This window comes from Stigmatopora argus, chromosome 7, assembly GCF_051989625.1.
Source record: "Stigmatopora argus isolate UIUO_Sarg chromosome 7, RoL_Sarg_1.0, whole genome shotgun sequence".
NCBI lineage: Eukaryota > Metazoa > Chordata > Actinopteri > Syngnathiformes > Syngnathidae > Stigmatopora > Stigmatopora argus.
In genome coordinates, this window is record NC_135393.1 from 17,946,852 (window position 1) to 17,970,027 (window position 23,176).

The 23,176-nt window shown below is 40.5% G+C and overlaps 1 protein-coding gene across 4 annotated transcripts in view; it reads right to left on the bottom strand.

Annotated features, from left to right (window-relative positions):
* Positions 1 to 23,176, bottom strand: part of hhip (hedgehog interacting protein) — a 38,520-nt gene that overhangs the window by 8,337 nt on the left and 7,007 nt on the right. For all 4 annotated transcript variants that reach the window (XR_013301144.1, XR_013301145.1, XR_013301143.1 and 1 more), the window contains exons 3-12: positions 21,667 to 21,811; positions 20,247 to 20,448; positions 13,140 to 13,291; positions 11,700 to 11,873; positions 11,479 to 11,622; positions 11,090 to 11,208; positions 8,809 to 8,932; positions 7,343 to 7,488; positions 7,107 to 7,188; positions 230 to 378 (exon numbers count right to left, since the gene is read on the bottom strand). Coding sequence is in view for 1 of the 4 variants with exons in the window: in XM_077606181.1 (XP_077462307.1) it covers positions 230 to 378; positions 7,107 to 7,188; positions 7,343 to 7,488; positions 8,809 to 8,932; positions 11,090 to 11,208; positions 11,479 to 11,622; positions 11,700 to 11,873; positions 13,140 to 13,291; positions 20,247 to 20,448; positions 21,667 to 21,811 (1,437 nt within the window). In the remaining 3 variants the exon portion in view is untranslated. The remainder of the gene's footprint in view (positions 1 to 229; positions 379 to 7,106; positions 7,189 to 7,342; positions 7,489 to 8,808; positions 8,933 to 11,089; positions 11,209 to 11,478; positions 11,623 to 11,699; positions 11,874 to 13,139; positions 13,292 to 20,246; positions 20,449 to 21,666; positions 21,812 to 23,176) is intronic.

Sequence of the window (23,176 nt, forward strand, 5' to 3'; positions counted from 1 at the left end):
TATTAATGCTATTAGAAAAAAGGCTCCCAAAATCTGAAAAATTGTCTTCACCCACCACTAAAATACATATTTTTGACGTTTGGCTGCTCTGCTTTCGACTGAAAAAAAAAAAACACTTGAAAAATATAAACAAGACTACCTTTTAGGGCAACATAGAACATGTAACATACTTGTCTGTCCCTCCCACCCCAAATAATAAATAAAAGAAAAGAGTGTTGTGGAATCTCACCAATACGGCAGAGCGGCCCCTCCCAGCCGGGGCTGCAGCAGCACTTTCCGCCGGGCGTGCAGTGGCCGTTCTTGCAGTGGCGGGAACAAGCCGTCATCAGCAGCTCGGGGGGCTCCGCCTGACGTTGGCACTCCTTGGGCGCCGGGGGCCTGCAACAGTTGCAACGTGCTCACTTATTCCAACTGCCTACCATGACCGTTTACAAGCCTCGCCGAGTTACGAGGCTCGGAAAAAAAATGACACACATACTGTACTCACATACAGTAGTACTTCGACCTACGATCAGATCTACCTACGACATGCGCGAGGTACGGTGAAAATTTCGATCGAATAATTCGCCCTAGATACAATCAAAATTTCAAGATGCGACCAAACCAGGTGGCCATGACATGAGAGGCTGTTTATCATTGTAGCACAATGTCTTTTTTTGCCGCATCTCTTTCGTGTATAACAGATAACTACGAGCACTTAACGATTTATTCAGACGAATTTCCGCTACACATGGACTAGAAAACGTACAACGCGCATGCGCGGGCCAAAAGAGGGCTTTCTGGGTAATGAAGTATATTTGTGCACACAACACCGATAGCCAATGGCAGCCTTTCTCAGAATAAAACTTCATTACCAAGAATCAATACGTGGGTAGGCTGTTATTCCTTCCTTAGCCTGTTAGCTCCCGCAATCGCTCATTCAAGACTAATTCTCGTTGGTAAGTGGTCGTGCGTTATCATCATTTTCGGAATATTTTGAAGGGAATACGTAGTACAACAGCAAACAGCGCATCGATAGCGAACGTGAGGGTGGAGGCGTGGCAAACAGCTAACCCGATCAGGACGAAGGTAAAAAAAAAATAAAACAAAATTAGGATTCACTTTTGTGTAAAGTGACATTAAACGTATGTTTGAGTGTGTCTGTATATTTTAATCCAAGTTAATTTAAATGTGTTTGTTCTGTTACGAGTGCATTGTCATGGAAACTCCCCCCCATGCTTAACAAAATTTATTTTGACTTATTTGAATGAAATTCAAGAAAAAAATTACTGTATTTTGCATAAAACGTGAAAAAAAAAAACCTCACTTGTGCCTGCCATTGCTCGCTCAGGGTGCCGCCATCTTACCAAAGGATGACAAACTAGACCGCTACGGACACTCCCTGGTTGTACTGCTCACATGACCTCCTTTTTGAATTTGTCTACGTGCAAGTAACACCCCTTCGGAATGTCGAATTATAAATCGATTTATACAGTATTTCAGAAATAGCACATGCAATGATTTTTCTTAAGATTTCCCCTTCAAAGTAACACACATGTACTCCCTATTAAAACCATGAATATGGAGGTGAAAATTGTGAATAAGGGGGTGGCTTATACGCGAGAAATTGTACAATTATATGCTTTTAGGCCATTTTAAGGGTGCGGCTTATACGCAGAGGCGGCTAATATGCGAGAAAATGCGATAAATGGCAGCCGGTGAGTTAGAATACAGTTTAAAATGCCATCTTTATGGAAGGATTTCAAGTTGGCCTTTTAAAAAATATTTTTAGAAAGCGACTCTTTGAAAAAAAAAAAAAAGTTTGGACACCCCTGATGTCAAGTGTACGGAAGGAATTTTCCTGTTTGACAGCCGATGTCACGTATCGGCAAACGTCTCCGGCTTCTTGTTTATACGCGGCGTATGTATTTATCAGAGCGTGTGTGCGTACGTGTGTTTACCGTATACGCACGTAAACCGCGTGGGTGGCGGGCGGCTACATGGGAACGTGCACATGTGCGACCTGGGGTGAGAGTGCGATCTACGGATGGCGGTGCCCCAAAAAACAAAAAGACCCCCCTTAAATCTTCCGCCATCTCCACAAAGACGACTAAAAGCGCAACACGACAATACGTAGTAAATATTGTCGCAAAGACACAAAAGACGGACGGACTCAAAGAGGCCAGCTGGGCTTCGCCGACATTTACGTGGACGGCGTTCCGACACGCTTCGCCGCCATTGACGGTCGTAGACGCCCAAACTAACCTAACTTGAAGCAAAAGCTGTTTGCAAATACTACAATTTTTTTAAATTTACTTTTTAAAACAAGTTGAGGAAAAATATAAATATTTTGGAAAGCTACTACTGTACTTTCAACAGCAAAAAAACTGTATTAAAGAAAAATATAGTGACAACATCGCAAAGCAAAGTTTGCATGTTAGAAAGTCGTAATATTAGAAATGTTAACAAGATTTTACACCAAAGTCCTCATAAGCATAAAAAAGACCAGATTTGACTGACAACCAACTATTAAATAAAATAATTAAATAAATAAAAAAGTTATAACATTGCAAAGCCAAGTTTGCATGTTAAAAAGTCGTAATATTAGAAGCGTTAACAAAATTTTACACCAAAGTGCTCATAAGAAGAAAAAAAAGACCAAATTTGACGGACAACCAACTATTAAATAAAATAATTAAATAAAAATAGTTATAAGATCGCAAAGCAAAGTTTGCAGGTTAGAAGAGTTAATAAGATTTTACACCAAAGTCCTCATAAGAATAAAAAAAGACCAAATTTGACTGACAAACAACTATTAAATAAAATAATTAAATAAAAATATAGTTATAACATCGCAAAGCAAAGTTTGCATGTTAGAAGAGTTAACAAGATTTTACACCAAAGTCCTCATAAGCATAAAAAAGACCAGAAGAAGACCCAATTTGACGGACAACCAACTGACACTACTAAAAGTAAAAAATAAAATTTGACAATAAATCTAAGCTAATACCACATAAGAAAACTTTTAAGGGATTTGACGCAAATGAGAAAAAAAACTGTCTTTTTGGACGCTAACATTTTAACAAGCCCAGAAAAGACGCCATCTATTTTTAGCAAACAATACCAAAGTACTATAATAAAAAAATATCTATTATGGCAACATAACTCCAAAACTGCGCAAATTGCTTTGACTTTAGCGACAGCGCAATTCCATCCCCCACCACAAGAATCGCTGTTTCCCTCCTTTTCCAATCGGTTGTGGCCTGTTTATTATCGGAGGCGCACTTCCACTGACAAACAAATACCTTCAGATGAAGTCATCTGGCCGAGCGAGGCGTGTTTACACAAACACCGCGGAGGGATTTTATAGCTAATGTTTCCCTGTAGGGCCTTTAGCGCCCTACCTAAGAGCCCCGCCCCCCCGTCTTGCCAAGCCACGGCAGAAGAAGACGAAGAAGACCCCCCGAAAAATGACATCAGCGTAGTACAAGAGTGAGATTGTAATGTCATCCAAAATAAATCAGGCTTTTCACGAGTGGGCGTCGTACTTTTACGGCAACGTCGATGACGTGACCCTTAAAAGATGGAATTTCAGGAACGGAATAAATTGCGCTGTGATTGGCTGGCCACCAATTCAGGGTGTTCCCTGCCTTGGTATCCGTCCTTGGCTGGGAAAGGCTCCAGCACCCCCCCCCCAATATGAGTGAAAGAAAAAAAATTGGATTGTCAAAAGTGAGCATTTTCTAATATTTGACGAGAATTGTACACTTAAAAGAAAAAAATAAAATATCATTTTGACTTTGTTAATGTGCTCAGATGAGGTTAAAAAAGGAATAGAGCAAAAAAGTTGGAATCTTAACAGAAAATTGGAGGATTTTTTTATGAACATTAACTGTCAATTTCTGCTTATTTTTAATTTAATTTCCATTCATTTTAATTCATTTAATTTTATTTTTTTAATTAAATGAATTAAAATGAATGAAATTAAATTTAAAAATCTGCTCATTCTTAATTTAATTTTCATTAAATCTTAATTCATTTTATTTTAATTTTCTAAAACTAAATGAATTAAAATTAAATTAAAATTTCTGCTCATTTTTAATTTAATTTTCATTCATTTTAATTCATTTAATTTTAATTTTCTAAAATTAAATGAATTAAAATTAACGAAAATTAAATTAAAAATTCAGCTCATTTTTAATTTAATTTTCATTCATTTTAATTCATTTAATTTTAATTTTATAAAATTAAATGAATTAAAATGAATGAAAATTTAATTAAAAATTCTGCTCATTTTTAATTTAATTTTCATTCATTTAAATTCATTTAATTTTAATTTTCTAAAATTAAATGAATTAAAATTAAATTAAAAATGAGCAGAAATTGACAGTTAAAGCCAACGGTCTGCCTTTTCAAATTACATTCCAATTATTGAAGAAAATGTAGTTCAAAATTTGGAAATACGTAAAAATTAGCGGAATCCATGATGTGATGAAAACAGAAAAGGTAAAAAAAAAAAATTCAAAATATGACTAAAAATAGACAGCCACAAGGCAAGTTTTACAACAAAAATATTGCTGAAATAAAAAGTCATGGTGACAAAGATGATCGCCAAAACAAAACAAAATAGAATAATTAATATCAGAAGTAAAAATTTAAAAAAAAGTTCATCCTTGAAGAAAAAAAATCAAAAAAATCAAATATTGTTTGGCCCGAAATGAATAGAATATTATTATGCTGTCTCCGTTGGAACTTAATCGGAACAAATGAAAGTCATATGTCAAAGCGCCGCCGCGACACGCCGTTGAGGTCGGAAACTCCGGGGGAGAAGATGTCTCCAAAAGCGCCAGACATCAAAATTGGGGGCCCGCCTCCCAAACATCTGCGGCGTCATTCATTCCAAACGGCGCTTGGGTGGCACTGTCGTCACCCGCCCGTCACCCGCCCGCCACCGATCGGCTGCGTCGCATTTTGCCACTGCCATTTTTTTTTCCACCTCCCTCCCCTGTCTCTCTTCATTTAACAGGAGATATTTCATTCATCCGGCTGTTTTCACTTAAACACCACCCTTTAACCACAAAAAAAATAAAAATCACGTGCGTGTGTCGCAAAGTTAAACCTTAAGGGCAGTATAAAAAAAATGGATTTTTCTTCGATGACGGAAGCGTTTTTAAACGCTGGCATTTGGCCGAGACATTTTGGGATGTTTGGTCGGTAGTACTTGGCGAGGTATTTAGATTAGATTAGATAACTTTATTCATCCCGTATTCGGGAAATTTCATTGTCACAGTAGCAAGAGGCTGAGAATACAGACACAGCAAAAGGCACCCTAGACATAAATAAATAGGTCATAAATAAGTTAATTAATAAATAAATATATAAATAAATATAAATATATATATATATAAATAAATATATATATATATATACATATATATATATATAAATATATATATATATATATATAAATAAATAATATATATATATATAAATAAATAAATAAATATATATGAATAAATAAATATGAATAAATATATATAAATAAATAAATGTTTTTGTATTGATAGATAACGGCATTGGCATATGAATTAAGACGTTGGATTGGTTAAATTTTTTTTTCTTCATGTTACGAAGTGGAAATAGGATTTTTTTTGCCCTATTTTACGGCATTTTTACCGACTTGCGGCATCGACAAGAATTTCTTTCGTGCGGCTAAAAAGTTTCATAATTCAAACATGGCGGTCGTATTCGTCCCTGCATCACGAAGATGCTGGTCTGCTATTGGACCGACGTCACTAAAACGGCCCAAATCCCTCCCACAATCCTTGAGCGAGACGCTGTGTTGATTGGTCGCTCAAGTGAGAATCTAGCGTGCTTAATCCAAATTTTAATTCTATAACTAATTAACTACTAATTTCTATACCCGACAATTTCACCTTACGATCACAACTTGGTCCACTGTAAACAGAAAATATTTTTTCCAATGGTAAAATGTGATGGAATTATTAATTTTTTTCAAAAATGTAATGTTACCGGCAGATGAAAACGGTGCAAATCCGTATTCAAGATGGCAGATTGTTATTCCCCCTCTTAATTCGGGCCCCGAGCGTTTTGCAATCGGACCGTCCCGGTGGAAACTTGCGGTGTCACCTATCGCGCTCCTCAATGCGTCGCCGCCTTAAATATCTCGGCGGCGGCAGAATTAGACGCGCAGGAGCCAATAAAACGCCGTCAATCACCCGCCTCTCGTAACTCATCGCACGATCGCCCGCGTCCGGGAATGGCAACCGGAGAGCCGGCGTGGCATAAGCCCTCTTAGTATCGGGAATCGCTAACGGGGGAGCCACGTTAGCGTGCGCCGGCTATTTTAGGAACACCCGGACGGACGGATGGACCGGGGGGTTTTATTTTGCTGAGAGTGGGGGAAAAAAAAAACACCTGTTCCACGCCCACCACACTTCAACTCGTGCTTTGAAGTGGGGTGGGCGCCATTGACGCCGCACTATGTCAATCAAATATACGTACGTATTTCCACTCTGTGTTTACAGATAACTACAGTAATTTAGGGGCTCAATTATGCAGCAACAAATACACCTACTATACCGAGTTTTAACTCACCAAATAAATTATAGAACTATGTCTGAGTACCGTATTTTTCAGACTATAAGTCGCACCTGAGTATAAGTCGCACCTGCGTATAAGTTGCACCTGTGTATAAGTCGCACCTGAGTATAAGTCGAACCTGAGTATAAGTCGCACCTGCGTATAAGTCGCACCTGTGTATAAGTCGCACCTGTGTATAAGTCGCACCTGAGTATAAGTCGCACCAGCCAAATAATACACAAAGAAGAGAGAGAAAAATATGTATACGCTAATGTAAGAGCAGAACAGACTACAACAGGCTAGATAAAAATCTGTCATCATAAAAGTTATGAATAAAATCACATTTTAGTATTAGTTGCAGGCCAAGCCAAACAAAAAAAATGGTGATTTATAGTCCGCACATTCGCACGGTATTCCAAAAAATAGCAAATTGGAATTCCACACTTACTATTTTTCCTAAAAATACAAAGTTGCACGATTTGCTCTGACGAGCCAGATTTTTTTTTTTTTTTTTAAAAGCCTACCTTTTGGGGTCCACCAACTTGTAGAGTTTCCCGCTGTGTGACTGCGCCGTGCTTTTACAGCTCGCCAGTATGTAGCCTTCACCTGAAAGCAAAAGACAAATGCTCACATGAAAACCCTTTTATACGGTTCAATAAAGAACAGCACCATTCCGGAAGGGGACAAAATGTAAACGCGTGGGGCGGGAATCCAAACAACGCGTGTCTCTTAGCGACACCGACCAATAGCAGATTCTTACCCAGTTCATCTTCTCCGAATCCCAGTATGTGTCCGACCAGCGTAGAACCGCAGGACGCGGTGGAGCCCAAACACAGCGCTTTCTCCTGCCACTGCTCCATCGCCGCGGACGGCGTTATCGACGACTTCTGGAGAATCCGCAGGTTCCTGAGCCCCAAGAAAACCCCCAAAAAAACACGGCATGATGAATTTCATTTTAACAGCTGACCTCAAATCGACATCCCAGTTAATCACGTGCTATTGACGGCGATAAACGTCCAAAAATGAAAAAGGATTTTATGCCTTTTTTTTAAAAAGCGGGTGAGTTAACTCATTGTTTTATGGTTACTAACTTTGACATCAGCAAATGAGGACATATTACTAAGTGAAGAAAAGTATGACAAGCGCGTGGCAGGATGTCCCGGATCCATTTTCACTGAAATGGCCGGGCCAGGGTAACGCAACACCCGCGTGCGTTCTACCCCCCCTTAAACGCGGTCGGAACTCCGTATTTACCCTGGCGTCGCCCCACGCCAGGGACGGGCTGAAAAGACGGGAGTCTAAGGCCTATCGCGATAACACATTTTAGTCGGGAATATAATGTCTGATGAAATATTGTAGATACGCAATAGACAGGGGAATATATTGTCTGATCAATAATTGCGGATATGCAATATTCTTGTCTAAAAGGGCCAGTTTAAACTCAAATATAGTGGCAACATATACTAAATTGTTTTTTTAAATCACCCATTCAAATGCAATAATCTTTATTTTTAAATAAAAGAATCTATTTTTTTAATCACCTGTTCAAATGCAATATTTATTTTTAAATAAACACTTTTTTTAAATCCCTGTTCAAATACAATAATATTTATTTTTAAATAAAAGAACCTATTTTTTTAATCACCTGTTCGAATGAAATATTTATTTTTAAATAAACTATTTTTTTAATCCCCCGTTCAAATGCAATAATATCTATTAAAAAATATATCTATATCTATCTATATTTTTTAAATCACCCGTTCAAATGCAATGATCTAAAAAACTATTTTAAAAAAATGCAAACATGTTTTTGAAAAAATGCATCATGTCATTTGCCTATTAAAAATGTTGATCCAAAATGAATGTCATCAAAGTGCACATCTTCATTTTTAAACAAATGATTCCATTTTGGAATGATTAGATTAGCTAATTCATATTGGATGTCATTTGAAAGTCATTTTACTGCAGAATCTGAAATGTGTATGCTTTTATTTTGAAATGTGCTCTCTGAGCTGCTTAATGTAAACATGACACTTGGTTAAAAACAAAAAAAAAGTGCACTTCTCTTGTATTTTCCTCACAAGTTGTGCATTTATTTGCTGTATTATCTGTAAACTAGCATTTTGTTTTCTTTTAGCTGTGAAGATGGCATTTTGGCTCACTGGTTAGCACAACTGTACTTTGGCTGTTAGCCTCAATGCTAACTGGCAGCCAACGAGCACCTACCCCAGTTTATCGCCGAAGACGTAACTCCCGTACAAGCGTCTGGACTGGCAACCTCTGTAGATGAAGCCGCCTACAGGTGGCGCTCCTCCAATGGACTGCAGGTCGTAGACGGAAGGTTCGTTCTCTGAGCGGGAGGAAGAGAGGAAATGTTTAGTCGTGTATCGTCAACCTTGTTGTTTGCCAAACCGGAATAGATGGGAAAAAGAAGACAAAATATATTGAATAAAATATTACAAAAATCAGTCTAGATCACATGTGTCAAAGTGGCGGCCCGGGGGCCAAATCTGGCCCACCGCATCATTTTGTGTGGCCCGGGAAAGTAAATCATGAGTGCTGACTTTCTGTTTTAGGATCAAATTAAAATGAAGAGTATAGATGTATATTCAATTTCCTGATTTTCCCCCTTTTAAATCAATAATTGTCATTTTTTAATCCATTTTTTCTGTGTTTTTAGTTCAAAAATCATTTTGTCAAATCTAAAAATATATTTAAAAACGCTAAAATAAACATTGTTTTAGATCTATAAAAACTGAATATTCAGGGCTTTTAATCCAGTTCTTTTAATCCATTTATTTTTAAAAAATCTAAATATTATATCTAAAATGGTCCGGCCCACGTGAAATCGAGTTGACGTTACGCGAACCAACCGGAGTCTAGATCATTCTATTTTTTTAAAAAAATAACATGACATTTTTCCCCCAATAAAGCTCTATTCATCACAGTAATTTATTATAATAAAGATATATTTTTTTCTTTATAATTTTTTTTAAGAAAGAAAAATCCCAAAATATGTTTTTACATTTTTCCTCTTGAGGGGAGTTGGAACAAGAATTTAAGTCTACTTTCTGTAAATTGTATTCACTGGCAGAGAATAGATGGTCGTATAGATTGGACGTCTATTGCGTTGATGCCACTAAATGAGGTAAATATAAAAACAACAAAAAATGACCAAGCGGCGGCCAATAAATATGATCATGTCGAAGTTTTTTGCGCAACAGTTTGGCAGACGTCCACGCTGTCCGCTTGGCGAGTTTGACGCTGATCTGACAAGACTAAAAAACTTTGGAGCGTGGCGCAAATCTGAACGGCGGCTGGCTCGCGGATTTCCCGGAGGTAATGACTTTCCCGTTTAGCTAATCGCCCCCCCGTCGCGTTGGGGGTGGCGGATTGTGGCGCGCTTTCACGCTTATTAAGACAAACACTTTAATTGCGGGAGGAAAAAAATTAAAATGGTCCGAAAACGGTCTGCTTTTTTTTCCCCCTTCTGGTGGTGAGCGGAAGGAACCAAGCCGGGGGGACGGGAAGCCGTCAATCCCGCGGTTATTGGTGTCGACAGCTCTAAATCTAAAGTGCGGATGCAATTTTGCGCACTCTTGGCGTAACTGTGGAGGGAATCGGGAGGGTGTGTGGGGGGGTCTTGTATTTCTCTGGCACTCGCCATGTCATTTTGACATTTAACCTTTCTCTACCTCAGCGTTTATCCTGGATTGTTTTTCCACCGCTTGCCAAAGTGCCGTCCGTGTTGTTACAAAATGTCTTTTGGGAAAAGAGAAAGGCTTTTTTTTGACGCCGAAATGAGATAGAATCTCGCCAGAAATGATTAGGAAAATGAACTAAATTTATGTAACGTTGCAGTTGAGTGTTAAGAAAAAAAATGGTGACGTAACAGGAACCAGGAGAGGGCGTATGACTCAATGGAAAAAGACGACTACATTTTAAGGGGGTTGGGGAGGGAGTATAAAAAAAATATAAGATTCTATCCAATTTTGACCAAACGGTAAAAATCGTCACATTGATTTTCTACTCCGGGTTGTCGTTTTTTTTTAGCAAACGGAGTAGGACAAGGGGGTCAGACTCGGGTTGGTTCACGGGCCGCTTTAACGTCAACTTGATTTCACGTGGGCCGGACCATTTTAGATATAATATTTTGATTTTTTTTTTATAAATGGATTAAAAGAACTGGATTAAAAGCCATGAATATTCTGTTTTTATAGATCTAAAACAATGTTTATTTTAGCTTTTTTTAAATATATTTTTTAGATTTTACTAAATGATATTTGAACTAAAAACACAGAAAAAAATGATTAAAAAATGACAATGATTGATTTAAAAGGGGGAAAATCAGGAAATGTAATATACATCTATACTCTTCATTTGATCCTAAAACAGAAAGTCGGCACTCATCTTTTACTTTCCCGGGCCACACAAAATGATGCGGCGGGCCAGATTTGGCCCTCAGGCCGCCACTTTGACACCTGTGGAGTAGGAGATTTGAATTTACCGTAATCCTTCCCTTTGTAGATCTCCAAAATTCTCCCCGTGGTGGAGTTTTTGCCGCTGGCGTCCGTGCAGATCAAAAGGAGGCTCCCGTTTTCCGTCTGGAGGCGATCCACGCTGCACCTACGGCGCACAAGGCGGCAAAAAACGTGAGCGTTGCACTCATTTTCCCTTTGCACCGGGAATAACGTGATGAAAAAGAACGAAAAAAGATTCATTTAGTACACTTAGAAACACAAGAAAAGCATCGTGAAAGTCTTAGCCAATGGGAGGCCAGAGATAGTCAATGGAAAAGCAACTCTGTCGTGCCAATTTCAAAATAAAACACAGAATATAACAAGTGGCTTTATATTTCCGGGATGTTTACATTTGACATTTCCGAACTTGACCCACCTTCCCGGATCGTGCAGACCTTGCGCAAAGATTTCCGGGGGCTGGTTGGTGCTGTTGAAGTACGGGTTGTCCCTCGGTATGGCGTACGGGGACGCGCACTCATCCGTGTCCACGTCCACCCGCAGGACAGAGCCGGTGAAGTCACTGCGCGCACACGGGGGGAACGGGTGAGGCCCGGGGGTGGTCTCCGGGGGCTTCCGATGACGCCGACCTGTCCTCACCTGAGTCCGTCCATCTCCTCCATGTCGTCCAGGGTGATCATGCCGTCGCCCAGGACCACGTGCAGCAGGCCCTCGGGGCTGAAGAGGAGCTGCCCGCCCAGATGTTTACGGTGGAGCTCGGCCACTTCCATCAGCACGCGGAGGGTGCGGGTGTCCACCTGGTTGGGGTTCTTTCTAAGGTGGGGGAATAAATAGGCAAAAAAAGACAAAACGTCAGCTATATTGCTAGATTGTTACTCATTTTTATTGTGTGTGCATGTACCCATATGTGTGTGTACATACTATATGTACCGTAATCCCTCGATTATCGCGGTTAATGTAGACCAGACATGGCCGCGATAAATGAAAAACAGCAAAGTAGGGTCACCCCTATTTAAAAAATTAAAATATATATATTTTTGAACTTCAGTGCTGAGTTCTAGTAGCAAGCGGAGGAAAGGGGAGTGGCTTAAGCTTGCGAGTTTCAGCATGGATTTTCACATTTTTATGAATTTACAAAAAATAAAAAATTCCTCCAGAGAAAAATCTATGATGTAGTGTACAAGTGTCAAAGTGCCGGCCCAAGGGCCAAATCTGGCCCGGCGCATCATTTTGTGCGGCCCGAGAAAGACTGAGTGCCGACTTTCTGTTTTAGGATCAAATTCAAATGATGATAAATGTACATTACATTTCCTGATTTTCCCCTTTTTCAAATCAATCATTGCAATTTTTTAATCCAATTTTTTTCATTTGAGTTTTTAGTTCAAAAAGCATTTTGTAAAATCTAAAAATAAGAGATATTTTCTGTTTTCCACATTAATATTGAACATATTATAAAAAAATATTTAATTTCCATTTTAAATGAGAAACAAAATTTTCCATTACTAAGAAAAAAATGCTTAAATAAGCATTGTTTTAGATCTATAAAAATTGACTATTTAGGGCTTTTGATCCAGTTCTCTTAATCCAATTTTTTTTAAAAAAATCTAAATATTATATCTAAAATGGTCCGGCCCACATGAAACGGCCTTGACGTTAATGTGGCCCGCGAACCAACCCGAGTTTGACACCCTTGATGTAGTGCGTGTACTTATACGATACAGTTATAGTTATCGGAAAAGCTGTTAATATGTTAACAGACCCCTATTTAGCCTGTTCTCCATGTTATTATTATTTACATGTGTATATTTGTTTTTAGTTTTCTCATAAATAAAAGATTTAGACTCCAGTGCCACTTGTACTCCAAAAAAATGACAGTATTTTTTTAAGAGACCAAAAATAGCGACTTGCCCTATAAAGGCTTAAAGGGATTAAGTGTCGACTTTTGAAGAGCTGCAGTGACCTTTGCCCTTGAAATAGTTAACTCAAATATGCCGGCGGGCTAGCGACCTGTCGTCCTAGCAATGGCGTCCGAATGGAGCAAAGTAAGCGTTTGAAGGTGGTCCACGGACGTGCGGTTACCTGGACACGGTGTACTCGACCACGCGGAGAATGTGGTCGTGCGGTCCGATGGCCCAGCGCTCCTGGTTGGTGGTGTAGGAGACGTACAGCTTGCCATTCTTCTTATAATTGGGATGGAATGCCAGGCTTAGCAGGCCTCTTTCATCTCCGCCCTGCAGTCAGACGGCAAAGCACAAAAGATTCAGGAGTTAATTATGTCCCGCCTCTAACGGGTGGGTTCCCAATGCCCCCCGCCCCCTTGCTAATCCCCCATTTTTTAAATGTATTTATCTATCACATAACCCCTTGACGCCCATTTTCCCCCGATCGGTCGCCCCGTTTCGCCCCGCACCTTCGGCTGTACCATTAGCCGCCATTATCGGTCGTTTGACTCCGATCCGAGACTCCGCCCCCCCCCCCGGGCCCCCCCACCCCACGCGGCCGCCCGCGACGCCCCCCGTGGGGATCCTTCCAGGCGGGTCCCCATTGTGCGTTGATTTGTGTGTGTAATCTTTGGGGGATATCGGTGAATGCGGCGCTGAGTGGCTGAAAGAATTTATTAGCTCGCTCGCAGTTCATAGAGAGCACAAAAGTGCAGAGTGCTTGAAACTGCGAACGCCCACCCTCCGCAGCCGCTCCGTCACCCCCGCGCTCCTTCCTGGTGGACACAAAAGGCATGTGAAATTCACGGCTTGAGGGGAAAGGGAGGGGGGGGGGGGGTTCTGCCAACTCCCACCGTCTTGGCAACATGTTTAGAAAACATCTAAATTGCTTGTGTAATATGTAAACTTTTCGTCTCTCAGCCCGTCGCGACGCCGGTGGTCCGGTCATCGTCGCTCGCGGTAATAATCGGCGGGACGCTCTGGGGTTTTGAATGCGTTCCCCAAGAACAAAAGTGGTGGAAAGTGACAATCGGGGCCGTGAAACCGATTTTCATTGCGGGCCAGGTCGAACGAGGGTTGTCATGACATCCCATAAATATCTGTTATTGTACGGGGTAATTGTGAGGGGGGGGTAATGTGAATGGGGAAAAATGAGCGATGTGAAGAGGCGAAAATGGGAACCTTGTATTGGGAATGTGGCAATTGGATTTAAAGGGAAAGTTTTAGTTTAAAAAAAAAAAATGAAATTTGTGAATTTTTTCAAATGCTAATGTGTGGTTAGAATGTAACATGTAAAAGGAAATTGGATTTTGCATTTTATTTTGGGGTAAAAATTGGAAGATTTTGGTCCAAAATACAAAATATTTTATGAATTCAGTAATCCCTCCATTATCGCGTCTTCACTACTTTTTTCCCCACTATTAATTATTATTATTGTTATTATTTTTAGTTCATAAAAATGTGAAAAGCCACGCTGAAACTCGCAATCGGAAGCCACTCTTGCTACTAGGACTCAGCACTGAAGAAAAAATATTAATTAATAAATAATAATGTTTCAATTTTCACAGCCATGTTTGGTCTACATCAGGGGTGTCAGACTCGTGTTGGTTTGCGGGCCGCATTAACGTTAACTTGATTTCATGTGGGCCGGACCATTTTAGATATATTATTTATATATATATTTTTTTATAAATGGATTAAAAGAACTGGATTAAAAGCCCTGAATATTATTTTTTTATAGATCTAAAACAATGTTTATTTGAGCTTTTTTTCTTAGTAAGGGGAAATCTCATGCCAGGGAAACAGAATTTTTCTTTAATTATGTTCCATATTAAAGTGCAAAACAGAAAATATTTTTATATATTTTTAGATTTTACAAAATGATTTTTGAACTAAAAAATTGCAATTATTGATTTAAAAGGGGGAAATAAGGAAATATAATATACATATATATCTATCATTTTAATTTGATCCTAAAACAGAAAGTCGGCACTCATGATTTCCTTTCCCGGGCCACACAAAATGATGCGGCGGACCAGATTTGGCCCCCGGGCCGCCACTTTGACACACATGTGGTCTACATAAACCGCGATATTCGAGGGATTACTGTATATTCACAGATATCAAATGTGAGATTGATGGTGATATGGATGATTTGGAGATGGATATATATTTATGGGTGGTAGTAAAAGGGCAATATTTGCTTTGCCATGTGATATGTTGTCAAGTGTGTTAATCAAATGTAACATGAATAGAATAGGAATGATAAAGTGTGGTGTTCAATAATGACAAGATTTCATCCCCCAAAAATTTTCAGCTCAAAATGTGAATCAATTTGCAAAAATCATCAAAAGTTAAACGCTAGCATTTCTTTTCCACGTCCGACCCGAAGCTTATCGTGGTTATTAACTGCAGCTCGTGATGTTTTGATGGCGTAACTCGCGTCCAGACGGTGACACGAGCCACATGTGGAATCGGCAAGGATGACGCGTTGCGGCGGAATGTACTACGAGCGCCGATAAGCGAGAAGCGAGACCCCCGGCGGGAGCCCTGGGGGTTCCGGCCGTGTTGTGAAAGCTGCCGAGGGGCCGGCGAGATAGTCTCATAAAAACCTGGCCGGGGGATTAAAACAAAAACCAAAAAGACTCCCAATTCCCGAGGACTGCTGCGTCCACGTATCGTATACGGAGTTAACCGCCATCCCAAAAGACGCCGTGATCCGCCTCCCAGAGATGACACCCTGAATAAACAAGGTTGCGAGCATTTGAACTATTGACCCCCTTGTTAATAACCCCCCGGATTGCCTCATTTTTACAATAATCGTCCCTCCACCAGAGCCCGAAATGCAGCATCTGTCAGCACAGTCTCAATCAGGGGGGTTTTGGATCAATCTTTCGAGGTATTATCTTTTCATCGGCCGGAAAAAAAACACCTGCCGCCGCATTCCTGGCTTCCCTCCGCTCGCTATCTCCGGGGGGCTTGGCGAAAACCTCGCAATTTTTGGGGGAAAGTATCTCGACACGGTGACGAGTAGGACGTGCTACGCTACGCTAACCCGGTCGACTTAAAATCGAGCTGTGAATTTCCACTATCATGAGTTTTTGTCAAAGAGTACTCAAAATTTAGTGATCAAGATGCACGCAGATCCATAATGGTTGAAATTGTACGATAAAAATACAATACTGCATTTTCACAACTATGAGGCGCACATAAAAGTCTTAAATTTTCTCCAAAATATACAGGGCGGCTTTTATAATCCAGTGTGCTTTATATATGGACCAATACTAAAAATGTTATCACGATAAAATCAAATAAATCAGTCGATAGGGTACACCATCTCTCACAACTACGGCAAGCAGCCCCCACCCGACTCTACTATTTCCCCCGTAGAAAAAGTACTGCGCAGTGACTGCTGGGATATGTAGTTCTTTTTTCAATACACCCAATGGATTGTGGCCTGGACATCGACATCAACAAAGCTTTACGAAGCATGGAAGGCAGCGCTGAAATAGTTATGCTAGCTACTAGCTAGCTACTATTTGCGAATGGATTGAGGCCGCCTGGACGAACGTATAAAACTTGGCGTTTTCGATGACTCATTTGGACCATTGTTCAATTCGGACACAGAAAATGAGGAGTTTGATGCATTTGTGGGTGATGATGATGTGAGTACATTGTAAAATGGCTAAATAAAGTACAACCGAACTCCGTTTTGCTTCTGTTGCCTTTTTAAAAACTTGTTTTTAGTGTCTGGGTGTAGCGTGTATGTTTTGCCATGCCTGGCTGCGTCTTTAAAAACGGTGCGTCCTTTGTGTGTGTAAAATACAGAATTAGCACTCGTTACTGACACTGCGGCTAAAAATACGATGCGCCGTATAGTCGTGAAAATACGGTAGTTGAAACGGATGACGTCAGAGTAAGGATTCAGGTAGGTACTTCAGACTCAGGGTTTTTATCGCAAGATGAGTTGGAATATGAAATTGAGTTAGAGGAGCAAGCGGGACTAAAAAAATGCCGAAAATGTGTCGGGAATTCAGACATTTTGATTTGAAATAACTTGGTCAATTGTTGCTAATTTGAAAGGATTTATTTTTGTCTCTAATAGGTTATTAAAACATTTTTTCCCCCAGAGTATAATCGAGCATTTATTTCTTTTGATAAAAAGATAGCGTATCCGTAATTTTTTCCATCCGTGCAAACTGGAACACTAAAAACTGAAAGTTTTATCTGTCTCAAGCTTATCTAAAAACTAAAAACCAGGAAGCAGGGGAAAAAAAACATTTCAACACTTAAGTTTTCTTCCAGAAGTGAAATTTAGGGCAAAGATAAGGACAGATAAACTCTTACGGTGCCCAAAATGAAGCAGGAAGTCAGCTATTTTGACCCGAAATGTCCTCGTCGGGGGAATTGGAGGCTCGTACTCGTACCAAACTCCTCCGAGGAAATTTGCCCGAATGATTGGAAGCAGGTGTCCCAGACATTTTCTATTTTCCATTACGCGGGCTGTCAAATTTGCCCGATCGTAAGGAAGGGAACAACGCGAGGTCTTCCTCGCGGCTCGTTTGAGGTCCACGAAGCCCCCTCCCCCCTTAATTTGCCGTTATAGATACACAAAAAGTGGACTAATTCTCCTACGGTAAATGAGCCCCAAAATTGGCAGTGACATTTCGCTGCCCCGGCGGCCGCAGCTGCGCGGAAATATATTCAAGCTGAGTCTTGTCCAATCGCATTAGAGGCGAGGGAGGGAAATATCGAGCGGTTGCGGAGAGGATGACTGAGGATGGCGCGCATTTGCGGCGGGGACCAGCGTACGCAGATCCGATTACAGGCGGAACACCCACGGAGAAGCGGCGCGCCATTGTTTCGCCTGGCCTTTAACTCATTCGCCGCCGTTGACGTTGAGGAACGTCCGAGGCGGAGAGGATTTTGGAAGGAAGTTCATTTTTTGGTCCAAAAAAAAACATGAGGTTAAATGTGCGCCGCCAATCAAACGCAGTTCGACACCCCTAATTTAGAGTGTTCAATTAGTGTTTCTGGGATGTAGGAGGAAACCGGAGTATCTGGAGAAAAGCCACGCACGCAACGGGGCAACACGCAAACTGTACACCACATGTGTCAAAGTGGCGGCCCGGGGGCCAAATCTGGCCCGCCGCATCATTTTGTGTGGCCCGGGAAAGTAAATCATGAGTGCCGACTTTCTGTTTTAGGATCAAATTAAAATGAAGAGTATTGATGTATATTAAATTTCCTGATTTTCCCCCTTTTAAATCATTAGTCATTTTTTTTATCATTTTCTCTGTGTTTTTAGTTCAAAAATCATTTTGTAAAATCTAAAAAAATATATAAAAAAAGCTCAAAGAAACATTGTTTTAGATCTATAAAAAAACTGAATATTCAGGGCTTTTAATCCAGTTCTTTTAATCCATTCATTAAAAAAATCTAAATATTATATCTAAAATGGTCCGGCCCACGTGAAATCAAGTTGACGTTAAAGAAGCCTGCGAACAAATTAAAATGAAGAGTATAGATGTACATGATATATTAAATTTCCTGATTTTTCCCCTTTTAAATCAATAATTGTCATTTTTAATCATTTTTTTCTGTCTTTTTAGTTCAAAAATCATTTTGTAAAATCTAAAAATATATTTTAAAAAAAGCTAAAATAAACATTGTTTTAGATCTATAAAAAAACCTGAATATTCTGGGCTTTTAATCCAGTTCTTTTAATCCATTTATTTAAAAAAATCTAAATATTATATCTAAAATGGTCCGGCCCACGTGAAATCAAGTTGACGTTAAAGCGGCCCGCGAACCAACCCGAGTCTGACACCCCTGCTCTACACGATGAGGTCGGAACCGGCCGGGGACGGGACACTCGACCCTTAAACTGCGAGGCAGAAGTACTGACCGCTACACCACCGGACCACGTCTGATCTACACTGAGGAGTTAATTGGCGCCTGGAGGGGACGCGGAGGGTGGGCTTGATGAGCGTGCGTGAAGGAAACACAGGACATCCCAATCTGATGAGAAAGCCCATCTCTGGGGGTCCGGGGGGGACGGTTCTGTACTAAAGGCATCTCCATCCTGTTGACGCTGCCGGTAAACAGAGTCGCGGGATCGGCGATCGGCGAGCGTGCCCAGCGTCCCGCAAGGGGCCACTTCTCCACCCCCCCCCCATTCAAATGCTTTGCTCGCTTTGACTACCGGTAAACAAACTGTGAATGAAGGCATGCGTGAGGGGGATGGGGGGGCAAACTTCCTGTCCGGGAGCGTGCGCATCATCTAATCACGCCATCTGAAGAATTCCAGACACTTCCGATCGCTCCTCAAAAGGTGGATCTTCAAGATCGAATGTGCCAGTGTGCCAGAGATGCGAAAAAGATGCTTTTGCTTTTTTTTTTTTTTTTTTTGCGAGGGGTGCTATAAAAGATTATTTTTACTATCAGCGACGGATGACTTTTCATTTACGCAATCGTATCAATGTGTCGTTTAGATTCCAAAGATAGATCTGCTTTCAAATGATAAAATTCATTTAAAATGCTGAACAAGATTTATTTATTTATTTTTAATCATTTTTTAAAAATAATTAATACAAAATAAATATATTTTAAGAAATATATTTTTTACTTTTTTTTTAAAAAGCAAAAAAAAACAGCTTTATATACATTTAAATCTTTAAAAATGCCCCTTTGACCAAAAAAAGAACAATAAATGTACTTTTTTCCCCTTAAAAATATGTATATATATTTTTTTATCATCTATAATTTTCCTTTTTAAATTTTTGGCCGAACTGTAGAATTGTAAGACGTTTGGGGGTCTTTCGCTAAAGATTTTAAATATATTCAAAATCATTTTAAAAAATAATTAACAAAAATTTTAACAAATAGCTTTTTACATTTAAAAAAAAAGCAAAACAAATCTGCTTTATATATATCGAAATCTTTAAAAATGCCCTTTTGACAAAAACAAACCAATAAATGTACATTTTTTCCTTAAAAATATGTATGTATTATTTTTTTTTATCATTTATAAATTGCCTTTTTAAATTTTTGGCCGAAATGTAGAATCGTAACGTTTGGGGGTCTTTCACCGGCAATTTGAGATCGATTGGGCGGTCCATCAATCCATCGCGCGTACGCTAAATGATCAGAAAATAGCGTCGTGATTTGCCGAACCCTCTCCGACGCGGCCTGATGACGTAACGTGAGCGCAAACGGCGAGCGAGACCTATCCCGGACGGCTCACCTTCAGGCCGCTCTGCACCAGCTTGTGGATGTCCAGGAAGGGCTCCTTGAGCAGCTGCAGGTCGGGGCCCAGGATCCGCACGAATCCCTCCCGCTCCAGGACAAAGAGGCGCTGGGACCCGTCGCCGCAATGCGCCACGGCCACCGGCTGCCGCAGACCACTCAACACCTCCTGGGCACAGTAGCAGTTGTGTTTGTGTTTCCTGGGCAATGGCGGAGACACGAGAAGGTCAGAGAGAAGGGCCCGCCATCCAATCGGAAGCTAGACAAATCAAACCCGCCCTGCGCCTTTTCTCTGAAAAGGATCGCTCAACGCTTTCGGCCATTTTGGCAATAATAAGTTCCTCGCGCGTGGCCGTGCCGACATTTTTAATGATAAAATTCAAAGAAAAACGAGAGAATCTTGACTGTCTTTCCATATTACTGTCCCACTTTAGATGGCTTTGATGTCTATAGCCATCGAGAGTTTAGTTCAGAACAGAATGCCCAAAAATACTTTTTTTATGATGTATTGATTTGGAATGGAATGCATTTGTTCATACCTGTCAACCTCAGCCAATTGCTCCTCTTATTAATGATTGCAATTCCCCTCATTAAGCAATTTAAAAAAAAAAGTGCAAATGCAAAAGCGGCACATATTTACTCACATAATAATAATAACCGGACATAGGCTTTGTCATCATCATTGACTCGACAAAAGCCTAATTGTCATCCTACCCAGAAACTGCGTATGACGAAATTGGTAGTGCTTCTCCATAATGTGCGTTTTCCCGGCAAAAGACCCAAAGATAGGGCACATAGGGCACATTTAAGTCTAATATTTTATCCAAAGTGGATGGGGTGCCCAATCAGTATGCAGCAAATGGAAATTTCTGTAGACTCCCCTGTAAGACTCTGACATCTTGATTGCCTGAGTACATTGCTTGCTGACACGCTATATGCATATATAAAGGCGAACCGTGTACATATCATGCTTAAAGCATGACAATATTGGACATTTTCATCTGCTACGGTGACCGAGAGAATCCGGATTAGAGCCGAAATGGGCAAAACGAGATCGGTTTTACAAAAAACGTACTTTAAAAAAATCCCTTAGAAAGTTGTAAAACAAATCCCTTAGAAAAGTTGTTAAAAATCCCTTAGAAAAGTTGTTAAAAAATCCCCTTAGAAAAGTTGCGATTTAAAATGATAAAAAAAACGTATAAAATACGGGAAAAGTTGACAGGTATGTTTGTTATACAATTACAATGAAATGTAAAGCTTCATAAGGTGCATGCGTAAATAAGTAGTCAGAAAAAGATTTAGATACAAAAAAAAAATTGACTAAAGAGGTTCTGCTTTTTGCTGCGTCAGCCCGTTTTTGTGCGTGAATGCGACCCCGGAAAAAAACTAAAAATGCGATAAAACACGTTGCCACGAACCTGCTGATATCTTCCATTTTCTCATCTCCCAGGTAGTTGGAATCTTGGCCCTGTACTTGCTTTCGTTGAAAATCTGGAAAGCAGAGGCCCTCGTCTCTCCTGCCGTAGTATTGGCAGAACTCGTCCACGTCGGCTTGGAACAACTCTGCGCCAAATGAAAAAAAAAAACCAAATATCAGCGGATATAACACGGGAAGGGCGAATTTTATAAACAAGGCGGCGCGTTCGTTTGGCAGTTGCTGGAGAAGAAAGACGAGACGAGTCACGGACAGAAAAAAAAAAAACGGTAGGATACATGCGAGTACGTCGGGTCAAACCAAAACCGCCACGAGCGAAAGGGACCGCGGGCCAAACCAAAACGCGGGCGGGCTTTTTCAGGGTGAAACTGCGAGACGGAGAGGGGTGGTTTTTGACCGTCATTTACCCTGACAAGACTTTGGCCACGGGATGCGTGTTTGCTGGTATCCAATAATATAAATACTGGAGTTGGGGAGGGGAAAAAACATTTATTGACAATGTACACCAGCTGTCAGTCTGCTATGATTGCGATGGTGGCATTTGGAGCGGAGAAGGCCTCGGTCGGGATCGCCCTGAAATGTTTGGCCTTGGACTTACCGTAAACAGGACGGCGTGTGTTTAGGATATTAATATTCTCTTTAGAAACAAAACGATCATGTATCAGTCTGGGAGGTCGATTAGAGCGCCCCGGCCGTCGATGGAACGTCTCTCCGCCATTTACAAAATGCACTCGGATTCAAACATTGACGCAGTTGGGGAAAGTTATCGACCCTGAGCTGGACATAAAACACCAAAATGAGAGCGGTCGTACGTTTTTCAAGTCCGAGTCACATAAATTTGGGTTAAAAGTTCTGATTCGATACCGAGGAAATGTCGTAAGGATTGAAAAATTGCTGTGTGTACGTTTTCCCTCAATTTGAGCAATGGTATCCAAGCGAGACGCCATTTAAGAGCATTATTAGCAAAATTTTGGAGCAAATCAGAAGGTGCCCCCAACGTAAAACCCGTGCGAAATCTAACAGGCAATCGTACGTTGTCGCCGTGACGGGCCCCGAAGGGATAAGCCGAAAGCCCACCAGTTGCGCGGCACAAGATAAGGTGCAAACAAATGACGTTTTTTCTCGTAAATAAAGCCATACAAAAATAGCCCAGTGAGATAAACTGAGCTGCCTTGTTTGGGATTTTCTAGACTTTCATGCTCTCTTTGTTTGGCAAAGTTTCTTCCACTAGTGTCAATAGAGTAAATATAGAGCACAAAGTGAACTATTTTTTGCAATAGCTTTGGATTATTTTACTGTTTATGACCCTGAAATCATTTAATGCCAGTGTTAGCCATCTGGATTTGATCTGGTATTGTTTCACTGCCATGGATCGACTGATCGACCATCGAACGATTGCTGCCAGCCATCCGGTCAAAATGGATTGGCCGCCTGCTACTCAGTTTCATACCTGTCAACCTCGGCCAATTGCTCCCCTTTAACGATTGCAATTC